Below are 19908 nucleotides of genomic sequence, written 5' to 3'. Positions count from 1 at the left end.
TGGTGACAAAATTCTTATTTGCTTCAATAGAATTAGAATCAGGCCTTTTATAAAGAGAGGATGGATGGGAAGATGTAATCCCCTTGTTAAACATCTGCCAACTGAGCCCTGTCATACCCCAAACAACTACTGGTGATAGCTTATGATTCATGAAACAAGCAAATTTCTGTTATTCATCAGACTTCATGAGAAACATCAGTTAAGGAAGGAAATATTACAGGCACTTCATTCTCAGCTGCATCTCTTTTCACATATGTGATCTATATTTTTATGTTTGTCTCTAAGTGGTTCATTCTTTTAATGAAAAATATCTACTTTCTTACCTCATGGCAAGGAAGTATAATGGAGAGAAAAAAAATCAACAAAATCTATTAATAAGGAAACTTCTTTGCCAAACATTAGCATGAACAGTCTTTCCGCTGATGGTACTGTGTGCTATGTTTACAAATGAACTAGCAATCAAAGACTTTCTTAAAAGATGTCTTGATTTGTCCTTTGTAAAAGAAACAATTTATATCAATGTTGAATTGATGGAATATATATACCCCTGCAGACTATGTCGATCTATTATTGTTAGGACTAGTGGTTTGTCATGAAAATTTAAAGGAGAAGGAGAAGTCTCCAGTTGCCTCCCGTTCAAGATCCTGGTCTACAACCCCAAAACACTGAGAGTATATCTACCTTGCAATAAAAAACCCGCAGCACCAAGTGTCAGAGCCCAGGTAAATTGATCTCAGGGCACAGGCTGCAGGGCTAAAAATAGCAGTGTAGACATTCTGGCTAAGACTGTAGCCAAGGTTTGGAGACCTCTCCCCACACGGGATCTCAGAGCCAGGGATCCAGCCCGAGCCTGAACATTTACATTGCATTTTTAACCCCATGGCCTGAGTCCCAGTCAGCTGACCCAAGCTAGCCAAGGTCATCCCACAGGTCTTTAGTTGCAGTCTAGACATACCCTTGGTGAACTGGGCTCCCTAAGAGATTGCTTGGTTTGCTTAAGAGCCTTTGGTGAGGGACTTTGTCAAAGGCTTTCTTAAAGTCCAAGTATACTATATCCATTGGAGCATCCTTGTCCTCATGTTTCTTTGACCCCCTCAAAGAATTCTAATAAATCAGTGAAGTATGATTTGTCTTTATAAAAGCCTTGCTCTTCAGCAGGGCCATCCCTAGACATTGTGGTGCCCTATGCAGTCCCCTCCCCCCCCATGGGGGGGGGGGCTGCGCCCAAGGTCTGTGCGGGGGCAGGAGCAGGCTTGGGGGATAGGGAAGAAACCACCCCTCAGCACGAGCTGGCAGAGTGGAACGAGTTGGGGCTGGGTCGCTCCACTTCCTGCCACCCGGTGATTGCAGGGCAGGCCCTACCCTGCACTCATGGGGTGGCAGGAAGTGGAGCGACCCACACCCAGCCTGCTCCATTCTGCTCCCCTGATTCCCAGACTTGGGGGGCATGGGGTAACCACCCCCCCAGCATTCACCGGCGGAGCAGAGAAGGCTGGGGGTGGGTCGCTCCACTTCCTGCCGCCCGGTGAATGCAGGGCACGTCCGACCCCTGCTGCAGTCCCCCGGAACGTAGCTTAGGGGAAGGGATGGAGTGGGGGCGGGGCTGGGGTGGAAAGAGGCGGAGCCGGGGCAAAGCAGGGGCGGGGGCTATGGGGAAGGGGTGGAGTGGGTGCGGGGGCAGCTTTCCTGGCCGGCTCAGACAGCTGGGGGATCGGACTGGCCGCTGGAGCAGCACGCAACTGCGTAGGGCACTAGGAAATTTGGGGCAATTTGGTGCCCCGAATTTCCTGGTGCCCTACGCAGCTGCGTATTTTGCATATGGGTAAGGACAGCCCTGCTCTTCAGACAATTATGGTAAACTGGGACATCCTACCTAGTGTACTAAGGAGGCTACTAAGGAGGTTGTGCTGCCAGGAAGGAGGCTGTCAAAGCTGGATGCACTGAGATCTCTAGGATTTCCTACAGTTTATGGGGCATCGCTATAGAAAATGGGCCCTACAACCCTTTAAGGGATGATTTGGCAACTTTGTGGGGTGAGCCTTGCAGAGATACTAAGCAAAATTGTTTCTCATTAGATTATTCTGTGGAAGGAAGTGTATGCTTTAGGTCTATATTTACATCTGTTTTTATTTTTGCTTTAGATGCACCATTTCTCATCTACCACAGGTTGTTTTCAGAAATTGCTTTTCTTCACATAAGAAAAAGACATGGGCCTGACTCTAATCCTACTTAAACCACTGTAAATCAGAAATAATGTCAATTTTTTATAAAATCTCCTTTTTTGTTGAAAACAGTTGTCAGCTCTTCAGTGCTGAAGGATAGGAGATTGTACTGTAAAGAAGGCAGATCTCCAAAGGAATTCACCACATGGGAAGACTCAAAGACCTCATACAGTATTCATAATGTATCACACACTTGTCTCATCTATTTCAGGCTGCTGTGTTTTGCATAGATGACTCATCTTCTGAAGCAGTTACACTTGTTCTGTCCTTAGAAATATAAATGGTGTGGTGAGACATTCTAGCATTAGTATATGTAATTTTGTGTTTATCTAATTTTACTGCTTTTGTGCCAGTTCCATGATTGTGCTTTAAATACTGAAAAGGTGCAACAGGACTTTTACCTTTGTATTCAAGCAAGTAAGTTATAAAGTGCAAGATTTAACCTACTCTGTAATATGTGTTTTTCTCAGAACACTGCATATATTATGCTTTAAAAAAAAGAGAGAGAGACACTAACTAAGAGCGGGGTGGGACAGTTCTCTTTTTTTCTTTTACTTAATAAAGATTTTTTTTAAAAGTTTTTTGGAGCCAGGTTTTGGCACACTCTGCATTTGGCCAGAAAACAGGTGCACATTAACACATCAAAAGCACTGTTACAGTGTGTTCAATTTCTATCCAGCTTCTGCCTCACACTCATCCTTATGTGCAGATATATGTCACAGCAGGAGTAATCTATTTTAGAGGGGAAGGGATGAGGCTGGGCACAAATGTCTTAAAATACATTAACTACACCCACTTACAATTAGTCTTCACCTTGAAATGTCGCTACAGCACCATGTAAGGACAACGGGGGGAACAATCCACTGTGAGTTTTGAGAGAGCCAGTACCAAGCTGGAATAATTTCACTCTACTCTACTTCCTCCATCACTCAGGAATGTATGTATATGCATCTCACAGCCAAATTAGCCCCTTTATCTTAACTTTCCTGCAAAGATTTAGCAATATAAAATTCGGGATCTTATTGCTAGAAGTACCATTGTAAGGGCTCAGGCTTTAATCTCAATCCAGTGCAGTTATTTTAGTAGTAGTAGTATTTTTAAATACAGAGGTACTGATGATTATAGCATCAAAAATGCTTTATAGACAGGACCAGAAACTGTTGTACAGGGAGAAGAGGTAAAGTGGCATAAAAAGATTGTTAGAGTCAAAGAAAATAGAGGGCAAAGAAGTAAGTTATTATTCCTGCCAAGTTTTTATTGTGAGGGGATAACAGAGGGATGCTGTAAAGAGGGAAGGGAAATATGAATAGGGCTCAGAGCAATGGTTTCTACACTATGGACCATGGAGCCTTCTTGGGGGGATATCCAGAACACTCACAACACTGTCCCCCGGGGAAGGAGGATGATTAAGAAAGTTTGAGTCAGTGATCCTCTCTCTTCTGTAGAACCTGAAAGGTTGGAGAACCCCAAACGGCTGTGCTTGGCGCTTTGTAAATGCCTAAGAGGGTCAGACATGGGGTGTAAAAGCAAAAGAGCATGTCTTAAGAGGGAACTCTGAAGAGACTATTTGGAGAGAGTGTAGAGAGAATATATTCATAGAATGAGCTGCCAGATTGGAAATATGTCATCATAAACAATCGTCCAACCCAACAGCTAAAAACATCAGAAAGGGACCCAGAAATAAAAAAAATCTTTGCAAGGTGGTGACATCCATGGCAAATCTTAATAATCTTTACTGACAACTCCTCTTGGAGCTGCAATTTAATATAAATGTACACAATGAACAAACTAAGAGGGGATGACTAGAATCCATGCAAACCACAATCCAGGATGTTGGGTCAGTGTAGGAAATATCATACATCCAAATTATGGTTCTTCCAGCCAATAGAGTGCTGGGATGCAGAATGCCTGGGGCATCTGAGTTGGGGGGGTGGAATGAGGTGTGGTGCCTACATAAGCCTCCTAGGATTGCTGGGGGAGGGTGGAGAGTTTGCTACACTTGTACAAAAGTTGTAGCTTGTACTGACTGGTACTCTAGCTAGAGTGCAACTCGCTTTGAAGTAGGATATGCAGCACCCCACTAGTAATGCTAGGCTAGCCCCCAATCTTCCCCATGCTCTCCCAAGCAGCTGCATTATGTCTGCCTCTTGTTCCCATGAAGTGCCCATGAAGGGGAAGCCATATTTTGGCTTGTATTGCATAAATACTGATAAACAAATGGCAAAATCCACTTAGGCTAAGAAGTCAATTGGTGGACTGGAACACTGCCCTACTGTCCACTCTTTCTGCTTTGCAGAAGTTGCTGCAAAGCTAAAGACAGGGATGGGGGAGAAATTCAAGCATGGAGACAAAGTCACAGTGAGGAAATTGTCCTTAAGCCCCCTAACCAGCTAATAATTTATTCCCTCCTTTTTGTCTGTGGTGAGCAAGGCCTACAATGGGTACTAACTTTAGAACACAGATTTTAGAAACCTTTAGAAAAATATCTATTTGTGCAAGTAAAGGCTGCTCCTGTAATTACATGGGAGATGATCAAGCTCTTTCTGACCTTGGCTACATTTCAGGTACAATCTTTACATTAAGCTGAACTGTACTTGAACAAGTGCTTCAATGCTCTAGGAACACAGGTTCTTCTTCAGTGTTGGACATGAATATCTTCTGCTTTTTCTACTTTCTTCTGGACTTAACCTATGTACTGTGGCTATTGGAAGAAATTCATGCTCTCCCACGTGCCAGCATGTCATAATGCTGTTTGATTTGATGGAATATAGTTTGGTATTCATGCCTCTAAAAACCAGTGAGACTTCACTATCACAAAACAACTGGTAGTGCTTTAACTGTCTTCTGATTCACTGGAGTTCTGTCTTTGGACAATGGAATAGTTCCTTCTCACTGTAGCATGTGATAACTCCAAAGCTGTCTTCAGTCCTGTCACCAAGGACTGCACAGTAACACCAACTACAGGAGATGCTGGGCAAGCTCATTACATGTCATAAATAGAAGCACTGGGTTTATCATGAGTAAACTAAACCATAAATGCCACCAGTTCCATACTGCTCACACTTTATAAATGGAAACTCCCTCTATTGCTGAATATCAGATCCAGTATTTAGTGAGCAGTAAAACATGAAGAATTCTTTTGTTTGGGCAGTACAAATCCATAGATAGCCAAGCACTACCAAGATACCAGTATGTGGTCAAATATTTTTGGTGAAGAGATCACTTGTTCTGATGATTATTAAATACATAGAAATAAAGGATATGTAATATGCCATAAATGGCAGGTAAAAAAAACTTAAGATGTGGTGTAAAGCCTTTTAGCTGCCAAGACACAAATTCAAGCTTTCAGGTTCTTGTGTTTTTCTTGCAACATCTAAAGCAGAGTTACATCCCGTGAAAAGAACAATAGCCTGGCCTTTCAGGGGATGGGCTTGGTGATCTAATAGGTCTCTTCTATCTCTAACTCCTGTGAGTTTAGCATCAGTTATATCATCATCTGCTGCAGGGGGAAACTTTGAACTCAGATTTAGCAAATACTTGAATAAGGGAATAATGTTTTGACCCTTTTAGTTTTCAAATGTATTTATTTGTACTTAAAAGTGTATGTATGACAGTTGCTTCTCGCACAGAACAGCTACTGAAGTCAAGAACAGAGTGCAGCATAACCTTAAGATTTGTTAAGTTGGCCACAATGTGGCTCTTCTAACATTTAATGTAACTATAGGAAATGCGTACTGTACACTACAGCCCTAATCCTACAAACCTGCACCTCCATACTTTACCCCCATGAATAAAGTGTTGACAGGACTGGGATCCGGCAAGTCAGTGGGGGATCTGTTTGTGTACTTGGGGCAAACATGTACCTATATTCTGTTACTGATTTGGGATTGCCACACTTTTTCCTCCCCTCCCCAAACATTTCTATTCGTCTTTAAAACAGAGTTCTTCATTTTTAATTAAATAAATTAAACCCTTTTATAAAATGTATGTCTATCAGTGCAGTAATAATCAGGGTGTGTTTGGCATTCATAGGAAATCGGGATCTAATCCTGCAAGGTGCTGAGTACCCTCTACTCCCAAAGAAGACAGTGAGAGCTGATGGTGTTGAGCAGCTCAATTCTAAGATTCTAAGTATGTTTTTAAAAAGTTTTGTCCCCCCATATCAGCCCAACCATAAATTGACTAATCTGGGAAATAAAAAAGACAAATTTGTATTTATCTCACTGGAAAACATACGTTGTATTTTCTGCTATTTAAAGCCAAGGGGTCAGGGAGGGAGTTATCTGCAGTGACATGAACTGAAATATATGTTGATTGTGAAAATAGAAAGATGGAAAATACAGTGTACCTTGCCAATTATGTGCCATGACTAACATTACTTCACATCTCTATAGAGATCATAATTCATAGCTAGTAAAATGGAGAGCAGAACTCATCCTCTGACTACTTATCTCGGTCTGCCTTTTTGAGAGAGAGAGAGAGCGTGTATGGGCTTGATTCTTAAAACAGCATATGTAATTAATTTTAAAAGGCAGCTTTAAAAATTAAAGTATGACCATTTTTCCAGTTAAGGGCCCAAACCTGGGTGCTGAGAGCTCCCAACTCTTCTACTAACTTGAAATGAAGTTGAGGATGCTAAGTTAAAAATTCTTAGCTAACCAATTTAAAGAAATAGGGTGAATTGTATTTAAAAAGGTAAGCAGGAAATATTTCCCATCTGTGAAATTCTGAAATGCGATACAAACAGATATATTCCATTTCAAAAGTTAGTTCTATTTTAAGCATATAAAATAGTTACTCAAGTCACAAATATTGTAAAATCAGACCCATCATTCTGGATTTCAGAAGATATGGGTCATCCCTTTTATAAATCTTCACTTCTTATATGACACTATGTCAAAATGTGTTTTATGTAGTTATATTTTCTTTCAGAAAAACCTATATAGTAACCCTGCAATAGGCATTTAGTTACTCTACGTTCTAATGTAATGTAATCTTTTTGTTTCTCTAAAACATGTACTCACAAGATACATTTGAAGGCAGGTATGAGAGCCTTCTGATGTGAATTCCAACTAATGTGACCTTGGGGCAATGTTTTTATCTTACTGTGACAGTCACAGCCTAGAAAGATTGACTCTTTGGCATAAAGCAACATGCTGGGTTTTAGATATATTATGCCAGATTTTCAGCCTCGCCTCTGTTTTTGAAGGAGCAGATTTTTGCTTGTGAATAACTAAGCCTGCATTACTGCATATGCAAATACTATGCATATGTTAAAATATAGTGGCAGGAGATGAAAATCCAGCACATAAATGCAAGTCCTCATCCTACAGAAGAAAATGGTAAAATTCCCATTAATTTTTAGGGACCTGCATTTGGCCCTTTCAGTTTACCTTGGGGGCTCACGAGCACCAGTGGTTCAAAATATATAGTATTTGTCAATCTCTAATCTATCACTGGTTGCATTTGGAAAAAATAAGGTCTGTATTGTATTAATGGCACAATACCAAACAGAAACCTTTTGCTAAGATGGCAGCCTTGCCTGTTTGTTTCCATGGGCAAATATCTTCACTCTGACTATAGAAACTAGTTTAATTTTAACCTGCTTTCCTTCTGCAAATCATTTTAGAGTGATCTCCTAGGCCTGATATTTGCTCTTTGTAATTCAAAAAATCAAAAATTTTAAAGCCTGTGCCATGAAATTACCCTGGAATTGAATACCAAAAAATGTTGGTCCAAAGACATGAGACAAAAATAATTCTGATGAAATGATATAATTGAAAATGCATTTCTAATCTGAAAAGTGACTAAAGATAACTTTTTACCGAACAGATGTATGCTTACTGCAAGTCAGATCTATGCACATTAGTGGCAAAATAAGTGTTACAATACTACGTTTTTCTCCTGCTACCTCAGGTGTGGGGAAATGAGCTGAATTCTTTTCACTTTTATGCATCTGCAAAACAATTGTTTTCTAAATTTCAATTACAAGGCTAGCTAGTTACACTGCAAACCCATGGAAGATAAGAGGGTTATACTGGTATTACAGAGGGCATAATTTGGCCTTCAGAATATTTGTCATTCATGGGGATGTGTGAGAATGGAAGACTCCACCTTTACTCAGACCACTCCAATTTCTCTCACACTACTATCATGAGACTAAAAAGAAGAACAGGAGTACTTGTGGCACCTTAGAGACTAACAAATTTATTAGAGCATAAGCTTTCGTGGACTACAACCCACGAAGAAGAAGTGGGTTGTAGTCCACGAAAGCTTATGCTCTAATAAATTTGTTAGTCTCTAAGGTGCCACAAGTACTCCTGTTCTTCTTTTTGCGGATACAGACTAACACGGCTGTTACTCTGAAACTTATCATGAGACTATGTGGAATGTAAATCACTCAGTAAACAAGAGTTAAGGATGTTGCTGGAAGAGAAGCATGGTCTATTTGTCTGAGTATGTAAGTAAGTGGGAGCTAATAACTCCTAACACCTTGTCCCCTCTATGAACCTGCATAGATCACTTAACTTCTCTGACTGAGATTCTCCCTGAAGTTAAAAGTATTGCACAAAGTCCCTTTGACTTCTGTTGCACTACTCGCATAAGTAGTATGAGCAGGATAAAGCTCTGTGGAACGTAACTTTACACATTATGGTGAGCCCTTATCCCCCCAACCCACACACACACTCTGAGACTGCACATACATTCCCCCAAATGAGTTCATTCGTTGAACTCTGCCAGTGGTAGCAATGCTGTCAGCTGAAGAGTAAGCAGGACTCAGCTATTTATCTGTCTCTTCTAATCATCCCTGCCTACTAAAGCTGCACTATTGCTGCCTTTGGTGGTGCTGCACTAGCAGTCAATCCCAGGTCCCATTTTTGCTAGCATAGGCAAGGCCAAGAGGATGTTCACAATGGAAGTTATGGACACAATAAATTAATTTAACAATGTTGTGGCAGATGTGTCACTCAGGATATTCTTGCTTTTGTTGTATAATGTACAATGTCTTCATTATTTTTAGGTTTCAGAGTAGCAGCCGTGTTAGTCTGTATCCGCAAAAAGAAGAACAGGAGTACTTGTGGCACCTTAGAGACTAACAAATTTATTAGAGCATAAGCTTTCGTGGACTACAGCCCACTTCTTCGGATGCATCCATTAGTCCACGAAAGCTTATGCTCTAATAAATTTGTTAGTCTCTAAGGTGCCACAAGTACTCCTGTTCTTCTTTTTTCATTATTTTTAGTTTTTTTTAATATTCAAATCTGCAGTGAAATCCTTTTGTTTAAAGTTGACATTCTGCGTCTCAGGCCCATGCATGGCAATAGTGTCTCGTGTGTTTTTTGTGTAATAGGATCATCATGTCCTTTCTCCAAAGGTTGCATTCAATGTTTTTCACAGGCAATGTCTCAATGAAGGGAGTCTCCAGAGACTTGCCTTGAAATTGCTTTTAGTTTTGCTGTGTCATGTTGTTATATCAGAGTGATAGGGTCTTAATAGACATGCGTTGAAGTTCTTCCTGTTTAATGTCTGTCACAGGATCTTCAAAGACCTGCACTGAAGTTGGTTTTAGTTTTGCCAGGTTTCCATAGACTTCCATTGAATTTGCTTTAAACTTTGTCTTGTCACATTGCAAAGGCACAACTGTATCATAGTGTCATTAAGGTCATCAGAAACAGAAACATCTTTTTCCTTGTGTTCTTGCATCATCACATCAGCTTGATACTGTCTTATTCTGGGTGCAGTTAATCTCCACAGGAACTAGGAGTCAGGACTCAGTTATTTGAGAGAGTAACACTCTGTGTCCTGTCATAGCTATGGCAATTAGCAGGTTCACTCTTTCTTTGTGCATGATATTACACCCTCTGAGTTGGTCTGCTGAGTATTCAGTGGAAACCCCTCATGGTTGAATTTGCTCTTTCTGTGTTCCACGAGAGCCCAGATTTGAGCTTCATGTTGTTGCAAAAGACTCATCTGCATCATCAGGCCTTTGGATCCTTTCTGACACTTCATTTGAATAGATGTGAGCAGAATCCTTGGACTGTCTTACCCTGAAGACTTTACAGCTCTGCATCCGACAAAGTGGGCATTCACCCACGAAAGCTCATGCTCCAATACGTCTGTTAGTCTATAAGGTGCCACAGGACTCTTTGCTGCTTTATGGCTTTGGTGATGAAAAGTCCCAAAATGCTGAAGTGTGGACACCATTATGCATTTGTTAATTTAAAAAACACTCATAATTGCATCACCACATCATCTGCACTGTTATTGACATTATCATTACCAATTGTTATGACCAGATATCCATATTCAAATGTAGTAAAGTCTTGCTCTTGAAGGACAAACTATACTGTATAACACTAGAAATGAAATTTATGCAGTAAATGGGATGGGGACTCACTGTGAATATATTTGGGAACCTAATACCTGAACAGTAATATGCCATGTTGATAGTGAATAAATTTAAGTGGTCCCTAGCTATAATCCTTTGTCCAAAACTATCTTTGAAAGACAGATTAGCAAAGTTATATGTGACTGCTCCCAAAAAAGTTTACAAATAATAATACCTAGCTCTTATGTGGTGCTTTTCATTCATAGATCTCAATGATCTTAACAAAGGAGGTCAAAATCTTTATCCCTATTTTATAGATGGGTAAAGTGAGTCAGAGAGAAGGGGACATGACTTGCCCAGTGTTACCCAGCAGATCAATGGCAACGTTAGGATTAGAACCCAGATCTCCTGAGTCACAGTCCAGAATCAACAAAAGAAAGAAAATTAAACTTGTACCGGTTTGGTTACACTTGCACAATATCAGAATTCAGACTACCAAGTAAAGACAAAAGTAATAAAACAATGATATCCCAGGATTCAGATTGATAACAAAACTGTATCTGATGTCATAGAAAGGTAGGGTTGGAGGGGACCCCAAAAGGTCATCTACTCCATCCCCATGCACTGAAGCAGGATCAAATATACCTAGACCATGCCTGACAGGTGTTGGTCTATTCTGTTCTTAAAAACCTCCAGTGATGGGGATTCTACAAGTTCCCTTGATAGCCCATTCCAATACTTAACAGTATTTATAGTTGGGAAGTTTTTCCTAATCTCTACCTAAATCTCCCTTGCTGCAGTTTAAGACGATTATTTCTTGTCTCACCTATGCACATGGAGGGCAGTTGATTACATCCTCTATAATAGCCCTTAATATATTTGAAGACCTCACGAGGTCCCCTCTCCCTCTTCTTTTCTCAAGATTAAACTGATCCAGGTTTTTTTAAGCTTTCCTTATAGGTAAGGTTTTCTAAACCTTTTATTACTTTTGTTGCTCTCCTCTGAACTGTTTCCAATTTGTCCTCATCTTTCTTAAAGCGTGGTACCCAAAACCGAACATAATAATCCATTCAAACCTTACCAGCACTGAGTAGAGTGGAGCAATTACCTCCCATGTCTTACTCCACTTAATACACCCCAGCATGATATTAGCCTTTTTCACCACTGCATCACATTCAATTTATGATCCACTATAGCCTCCAGATCCTTCTCAGCAGTACTACTGACTAGCCAGTCATACACATTTTGTATTGGTGCATTTAATTTTTCCTTCCTAAGTGCAGTACTTTGCACTTGTCTTTACTGAAGTTCATCTTGTTGATTTCAGACCAATTCGTCAAGGTTATTTTTAATTCTAATCCTTTCCTCCAAAGTGCTTGCAATTCCTCCCTGAATGGTGTCATCCACAAATGTTATAAGCATACTCTCCACCCCATTGTTCAAGTAATTAATGAAAATATTGAATAGTAACCATTGATGACTACTCTTTGAGTATGGTCTTTCAACCAGTTGTTCACCCACCTTATAGTATTTTCATCTAGACCACATTTCCCTAATTTTCTTATGAAAATGTTGTGTGATACTATGTCAAAGGCCTTACTAAAATCAAGATATATCACTGCTTCCCTGCATTAGTTAGGCCAGTAACCCTGTCAAAGAAGGAACTTAGGTTGGTTTGTTATTATTTGTTCTTGACAAATCCATGTTGGCTATCGCCCTATTATCCTCTAGATGCACAGTAATTGATTGTTCGATAATTTGTTCCAGTATCTTTCCAGATATTGAAGTTAGGGTGACTAGGTCTATCATTCCCTAGGTCTTCTTTGTTTCCCTTTTTAAAGATAGGTACTATGTATAGAACAGTCAACATGAATATGCAGTTGTCAAGGTAACCTATTATCCTAGATTTACACACACAACTCCAGTTAGCATAGGAGTTTTATGGCTGAATCCTCACAAACTGATAGAATTTCTTTTGGGGTACTTAGTATAGTATTAGTACACATATATGCCCATGTTGTAATCATTTAATGATGCAGTGGTATTTCAACAAGTTCCATTACAGTCATTTTGAATTTGCATCCTAATCTTAGCACAGACACCACAGTGCCACTTTAAAGTCACATGGCAGTCATCTAATAGAGAAAGCAGAATGATGTCATGCGGTCAAATGTTTTTATTGCAAATTGCAGTTGTGGGACCAGTGGTATCCTGCCAACTTCCAAGATAACAATTTTAAAGATTCAGCCAGACTGAGAAATATCATCAGTGTTCACACATTAACTAATATTTTAGTACCTTTTACACTTATAGCATTCTAATGCCAATCCAGAGTAATCATGTGAAAGGAATGAGAAAGTAGAGATCTACAGATACTACTCATATAGAAAAATATACAAGTGAAAAATATTTTGAAATTAATATTAAATTGCATTGTTATTAGTGCATTGGTTACCATATGGGAGATATTTTAGGTTTAACATTTCATATTGCATGTATCATTCCTGTCCCCATCCCAGTATTTATGATAACAAATGTGAGACTTTCTCTTTTATCTTATCTTAGTTGTGGGCATTAAGTCTGGCCTTTGTCTTTACTAGGTATAGGATTTGCCCTTCTTAACACAGTGAAATATTAGCTTAGATGATTGTGAATTGTAGTTCATACTGGTTCTTTACAGGGCTTAGGGAGATGGAAAGAACAGTTGATAAAGGGGAATGGAAAACAGTGAGCAGCTTAGAGAAGCCTAGGAACTGAATCTGTTTTTTTCCATCTTCTTATAAAACGATATTGTCTGAATCAAATGTGCAAGGGTTTCCACACATGTTGATACAGACAGGAAACAGAAGATCAAGAAGACAATCTGTGGAACACAAATGGTTACACTAATGTTATTAATATTTAGTGGCATTCAAGAGACCCACTATTTTTCAGTGAGTTAACTCAGCCATAACAGTTTGCACTGAAATCAGACTTGCCATTAAAGGATCCCAGGAATGTACTCTTGAGCTCCAAAAAAGCTGCATTTTTGTATGGGATTGATTGTCTTTCTTATGCACCTTGCTAGCAAGATGTATATAGTATGTTTTGAAATGCAAGTGTAAACACTGTTTAAATCTGAACATTGTTGCTTATGCATTTTAAGTGAGTTTTGTTCATTATGGTCCACATTCAATCCTGGTATAAAGACTGAAGTCAATGGAGTTACGCCAGGGATGAGTTTGGCCTGATATGTTTGAATACACCTATCTATATAAGCATTATAATGGGTAATTAGATATGAGGTAACACTTCAAAGATGGATCAAATCCACTTCCTTTAATATCGACTTTCTTTAAAAGTACCTAAATATAGCCTACCAGCTAAATCAATTTTGAAAAAAACTGACAGTGTTTACACAACATACCACAATAACTCTGCATGTTTGTTGCTCTTGAGGACATATATATTTGTAAAAAGAAAATGTATGTAACTGTTAGATTAGAGTGGTCCAATCCTATCATTGAGGTCAGTCAGACACATGCCTGCATAAATCAGTGGCTGGAATGAACCAACTCTATAGAAGCAGTTAGAGTCTTCCAGTGTAACAGACACATTTTGAGAAGTATTCACTAATGTTGTATGCCTCAGTCTTTGGGTGATCAATTTGAGATATAGTGCCTGATTTTCAGAGGTGTTGAGAACCCATTGGCCTTCAGTAAAAAAATCTTTTTATGCCTATTTAGACTTCTCCCTGTTTTTGTTCTTGCATAAAAACATGAGCATTGGAAATCACATACACATACGTTCGAGTAATACTAAAACATTTACTTAAACCTGCCTAAGTAAGGAACTTCAGATATATAGATGCCAATGCTGCATTCTTTGTGTACCAATCCCAATGACTTTGATGGGCATCTTGGGTGCACAAGGAATGCGGTACTGGTATTATAGTTAGGTCATATCCTGCCCTGGTCCACCTGCCCTGGGTGGATTAAGACAAAGTAGGGCCTGAATCCAATCCAACCAAAGGGCTTCTCAATGAACCAAAGGCCCTGCACAAAAAATCAAAGAGCCCAGTACTCCTGGTGTAAAAGTGCCCCTGGCACTCTTGGCTCTTTGCCATGCCAATGCTACATCTTGCTTTCCAAGCCACATAAAATACCTTAGCTCTCTATTATGACAGTGTTCCCTCCTCCAATAGATCCTTGAATAAACTTGTTGGGTCCCTGGGTACTGTCACAGTCCAAGGCATAGAACCCCAGAACTGTGGACTCCACCGTCGGACATGGAACTCATATCGGTATCAGTGACCATTTTTAATTGTGAATTGAAAAGTGACTATGGCCCTTTAGGCTGAAATTTTATCCTTAACTCTTCTCATTATTCCCAAGTATGGCATGATCAACAAACACAAAGAATCCCTCAGGTGCCATAAGTGCTGCAATACATAGTTCTGAGGACAGTGTTTCCCCCTTAGTTTGAAATTTCCTCACATCTAAATTTGTATTTTTATTTCAGAGTAGCAGCCGTGTTAGTCTGTATCCGCAAAAAGAAGAACAGGAGTACTTGTGGCACCTTAGAGACTAACAAATTTATTAAAGCATAAGCTTTCGTGGACTACAGCCCACTTCTTCGGATGCATTTTTATTGCTGCTATTTGAGTGCAATTTTAAAATGTTAGTACAAAAAAATCAGCATGTATGATCGACCGAGATGAGCCCAAATTGGAAATTCGGATTAGAACCCCCTTTGACTGTGGATGTCGTTCAGACTTGAATGCCCAGATATTAACCTAAGGCTTGGGCTGGGTTGAATTCTAAACTGGCAGGTGTGTATTTTCTAATTCTGTTTTCGAAGGGACCAATCTCTCACCAAATAAACAATTAGTTTCCATGAGCTTCCTGGTCTAAATAGTGAGAATCTCACATAAGGCACTGACCCTGTAAAAGTCCACCCTTTGGGGGCTGCTATCTACACAGAATGGCTCTTGAGCTTTCTGTGTGTAGAGTCCAAAACTTAGCCTCTCTTCAATACCCTATCTGCCAACAAAACCCATAACCAGATCCAAATCTCCAAGTCCTGTTGTGTGTTGTACATGCATGAAAAAAGGCACAGGCTTTACAAGTATAGGATGGTGGAATATTTAGAGGAAGATGGCTTTTTATTTGCTTTCTTAGAGTATTTGAGAGGGTTTCACTAGCTATCCTGTGGTGAAAATGCACAGATATCTATTTTGATAATCCTAGAGAAAGGGGCAGGTGAAAATACTCTAAAGGGAATGATCCTGCACTGGCTGGCACAGACTGGATGTCCTGGCAGATCTTTCCCAGCCCTAGCATGTATGATTCTGTGACATTCTGATGTGTACCAAACCCTTTTTGCTAACCTTTTGGTGGACTTCAGGTCCAAACCTTGCAACAACCAGTAAAGAGGTAACATACCCACTTTCAGCTCTTTTCCAAAGACCGTCCTTTCCCCCAAGGCAGAGCAATTCCAGCGTCCATTTCGGAATTGAAATTGACATTCGTTGATTCCCATTTGAGACCCTTCTCCGATCACTATGATAGCATCGGGTCTGCTCTGACAGATTGCCCTCTGTCTAGGAGCTAAACCCGGGATCTTGTTACAGATGATGCTGGCCCCCAGAGCCACCACAGAGGAAAAACCCCTGGAATGAGAGAAGAAGGGGAAAGACTCAGAACAAATAAAATTAGCACAGCAGCTTTCAGAGCCAATCGATTCCTGAGGCGGCAGCGTTCTTACAGGCGCTTTCAGAGGGAGGCATCTTCTCACTTCAAAGCATGTTCTCTGCCTTGAAAGCGCTTTCAACCTAGGATCTTCACATTCACGTTGTGACACTACCTTAGTAACCTTTCCCCGGAGCAAGCGGTTTTCAGGCCGCTTTGTGTCAGTCTATAGACTGGTGTAAAGGCGATAAAGGGGCTGAACCCCTGCAAAGGACAGAGAGAGCCCCATCCTCTGTAACCCTGCTCAGGTATTCACGTGGCACCGTGCGTTTAAAACCCTCCCCCGGCTGTTGGCTAATGCCACGGATAGGTTGTGGCACATACTTCAGCAAAACAAAAACATCATTTTACTCCACCAGCCCCTGGCCAAGACCAACCCAACTTTTTGCTGGGCTTGTTGCCTCCCCAGCCGGTATCTTGCGGAGCCTGGGGATAATAATAGAATAATGACGTTTAAAGGAAAGATTGGGTCAATTTCACGGACATCAGAGCCTCGCCCTTCCGCGCCCCACCCCCCCATCATTTTTTTTCTGTCTATAGTTAAAAGAGAGATAAAGAGCGCGTGGGCTTTTGCCAAAACGTGACCCAACTTCCTGATTCATAAATTAGAGCGCATGCAACTCCAGCGCCCAGAACAAGCACACACACACACACACACACACTCCAAGGGCTGGGGTTTTCATTATTATTGTCATCGTCATTGTTTGATTAATTTCTTAAATTAGTGCAGTTGGGAAAAATAAAGCGGCCCCTCCCCTCTGATCCTGGGCTGCAGCCCACTCCCTGCCCTTGCAGAATAACGCCTATGATTTGGGTGAGGTGTAATGCTAAAGATGCTGCTGATCTCCAGGTGAGAGGAGAGGGTTTGGCTCTGGATAGCCGGAGCACTGGCGTGTATTTTATTTCCCATTGCTTTTAATAAATAAAAGCGCCCACTTTGACCAGTCCAGCAGCTAATGACAGGGTGACCCATGGCTGCCCTACGAGATCGCTGTTGCGCGCTCAGAAGACAGGCGTGGGTCCTTATCCCCCTCCGCAACAGTCCAAGTAGTTTGCACCTGGGAAGAGAGGAGATGGTTTCCCCGGAGGTCCCGGGGGAGGAAGGGGTAGGGAGCCGGCGGCCTCTCTCGCTGGTGCTCGCTCTCCTGAACGGCTAACAAATGTCCTTTCAAATTCCATTGAAGCGATACTCGCCATGCATGTGAAAGCAGAGTTTGGTTTGATTTCAGGGGATACTGTAGGTACAGAAAGAGCATAAAAATAACCCCAGCACATTGCCATTCCAGTCATGCTTCCGGCACATCACCAATGACTTTCCCATTCCCCAGCTCTACACTACACACCAAGAATTCAGTTAAAGGCAATAGCATTTCTGCGCTGTCTTTTTTTTTAAAAAATAACAACAGTCTTCCAAACTTTCCCAGTTAAATATTAACAGGTCTGGACAGGATAGGCAGAGAGAAATCGTTTGTGGGTTTTTTTTTTTAAAGTTACTTACCCAATTTTGATATATACAATCCCTAGGCTCAGAAAGATATGGAAAATCCAACGCCTTGTTTTCCTGTTCATATTCCTTGTTTGCTGATTTTCAGATCACCATGCAAAATGATGCCTCTAATGCTATTCGTGCTGGTTAATTTCTCGTTGCCTCAGACAGTGCAGCTCCGGGTCAAGGTAGTGCAGACAAAACAGACAAACCCTCTTGTGATCTGAACAGGCAGTGTGTGTTTGTAAATCCCAAGAGACAAACACCATATCCCTCAGCTGGGTCTCTCTCTCACTCACTCACCCACCCTGTGTCTGTCTCTCTCTCTCTCTCTCTCTCTCTTTTTTTTCCTTTTTATTCCGGATTTGTATGCCTGTCACACGTAATACTTTAGTGCTGGGAATGTATAGGCTGCAGTGATCTCTCTCTGCACGCAGCAGCTCTGGATCTCCCCTCAGGTTCAATGTTACTATCTATCTCTTCTTTTTTTCTCTCTCTCTCTTCTTCAGCTACTTGGGCGTGTTCTCCAAAGGAGGGAGTTGTCCAGCCGGGAGGTGGGGGGTGAAGGGGGAGAAAGGAATAAGAAAGCGCAAACAGACCACCTGCTTGTAAAGAAGCGCCACCGATTCTCCTAAGCGGAAGGTGGGTTTCTGCAGTCCTTCCTTAAGTCAAGGATCAGGGAAAGGAGCATAGACTCTACTGAATGACAGTCCCAACTAGAACGAGTGTAACAGGTTAATTTCCTTATGAGACACCGCAGTAAATATGCTTGTGAAGATACGCAGAAACCCCCAAAGGTGTGCAAACCTCCTGACGCTCTAGTATGCTAGGCTACACCGATCTGCGTTGCTTTAATCTTTCTCTAGGATGATCCGTTTTCCCTTCTCTTTTCTCTTCACCAGCTCAGTGTTTAGGGTTTTCCAAGCTTTCTTCCCCCTCCCCCCTCACTCTTCCCTCGTTGATGGGTGGTTTGTGCCCTGTCAGGGAGGGAAGGGGGATCTGAAGTTTTATGTGGGGATAGTTTTCCTGTTTTGCTCTGTGAGGTGAACATACCGGCTGGTTTTATGTGTTTGCCACCAGCCCAAATGCTCCTCCCCTCTTTCTGCCTACCCACTTCTTAATTTTTTCATCTCACTTCCCTGCACCCCCGTCCCCCCGATTTCCGAGTCAGGATTAACAAATGATCACTGAGATAAAGCCTCTCCCAGCAGCAGCAGCATCCCCGTCAGTCAGGGGAATGGCAGAGGCTGCTTAGGAAAGAGAACTCTTTCTGTGTTCAGCACCACTGAGCGAAGTCCTCAGCCCAGGACAATTTAGATCGTATCTACTTGTATTAAAGGAAGGCTAGACTACCAGACAACAGCCCAGGGAGAAAAAGCTCATTGTTGCCTAAATACTTTGTCGGTTGCCCTTTCCACTTATTTTTTGATTGATGTATTTAATGACAAAGATGGGGGCATTTAGCTGCTCGCCCGGTGGCAGTCAAGTGTCCTGCTAGGGGCTCTTTGTGTCAAAGCCGAAAGGATGGTTTCGGATCAGGTATCGTTGGGCATTAGCCTACTAGCTGTCCCCCGTCAGGAGAACGTGTCTAGCAAGGAGCTACTGGACATCATCATCAGTACAATGCTTTTAAGAGAAAGCAATTCTATACAAACTGGCTGAAGCATTTACCACTTACACCTAGTCTGCTTTCCTTTCACGTTCTTAACCTTGTTTGTTGCCTGGTTGCTAGCGAACCTCATCGGTTTTGCAGTATATGTGCCCAGTCCCATAGCTGTGGTTCTTGATCACCTACTTACAGTTGTTTGTCAGGTTTTTTTGGGGGGGGGGCTGATTATGCTGCTTAAAACATAGTGAGCAGGAGCCTTTAACAATGCTCACTTGTTGGAGAGGGTTTTGTGCGGTCATGGGGTTGCGGGAATTAACGCGGATATGGTGACTATTTTTTATCCACTTAAAATATATCAGACAGGGAGGGTTACCTAAATGATAACAGGGGTGTGGTGCTGGAATTGTTCTGCTCATAGTATTTTTCTGAAAACAAAAAACAATGACAGGGCTTCATGATTTGTACTAGAAAGTTGATTTGAAATAACTTAGTAAGTTTGAAAAACTAGGAATGGAAAAGCAATTTACAAACGT

The 19908-nt window shown here is 41.2% G+C and overlaps 1 protein-coding gene across 2 annotated transcripts in view; it reads right to left on the bottom strand.

Annotated features, from left to right (window-relative positions):
• WNT7A (Wnt family member 7A) overlaps positions 1–19908 on the bottom strand; it is an 86976-nt gene that overhangs the window by 36378 nt on the left and 30690 nt on the right. Inside the window, exons 1-2 of one of the 2 annotated variants that reach the window (XM_034777540.1) lie at positions 17779–18776; positions 15975–16201 (exon numbers count right to left, since the gene is read on the bottom strand). In XM_034777540.1, coding sequence (XP_034633431.1) covers positions 15975–16201; positions 17779–17849 — 298 coding nt within the window. In that variant the 5' untranslated portion in view covers positions 17850–18776. Of the gene's footprint in view, positions 1–15974; positions 16202–17778; positions 18777–19908 lie in introns of those variants that run through there. The other variant, XM_034777539.1, reaches the window with a different exon arrangement.

Source organism: Trachemys scripta, chromosome 7 (assembly GCF_013100865.1).
Source record: "Trachemys scripta elegans isolate TJP31775 chromosome 7, CAS_Tse_1.0, whole genome shotgun sequence".
In the NCBI taxonomy this organism is placed as follows: Eukaryota; Metazoa; Chordata; order Testudines; family Emydidae; genus Trachemys; species Trachemys scripta.
Note: the sequence above shows the minus strand (reverse complement) of the source record. Positions and strands in the feature narration are given on the sequence as shown.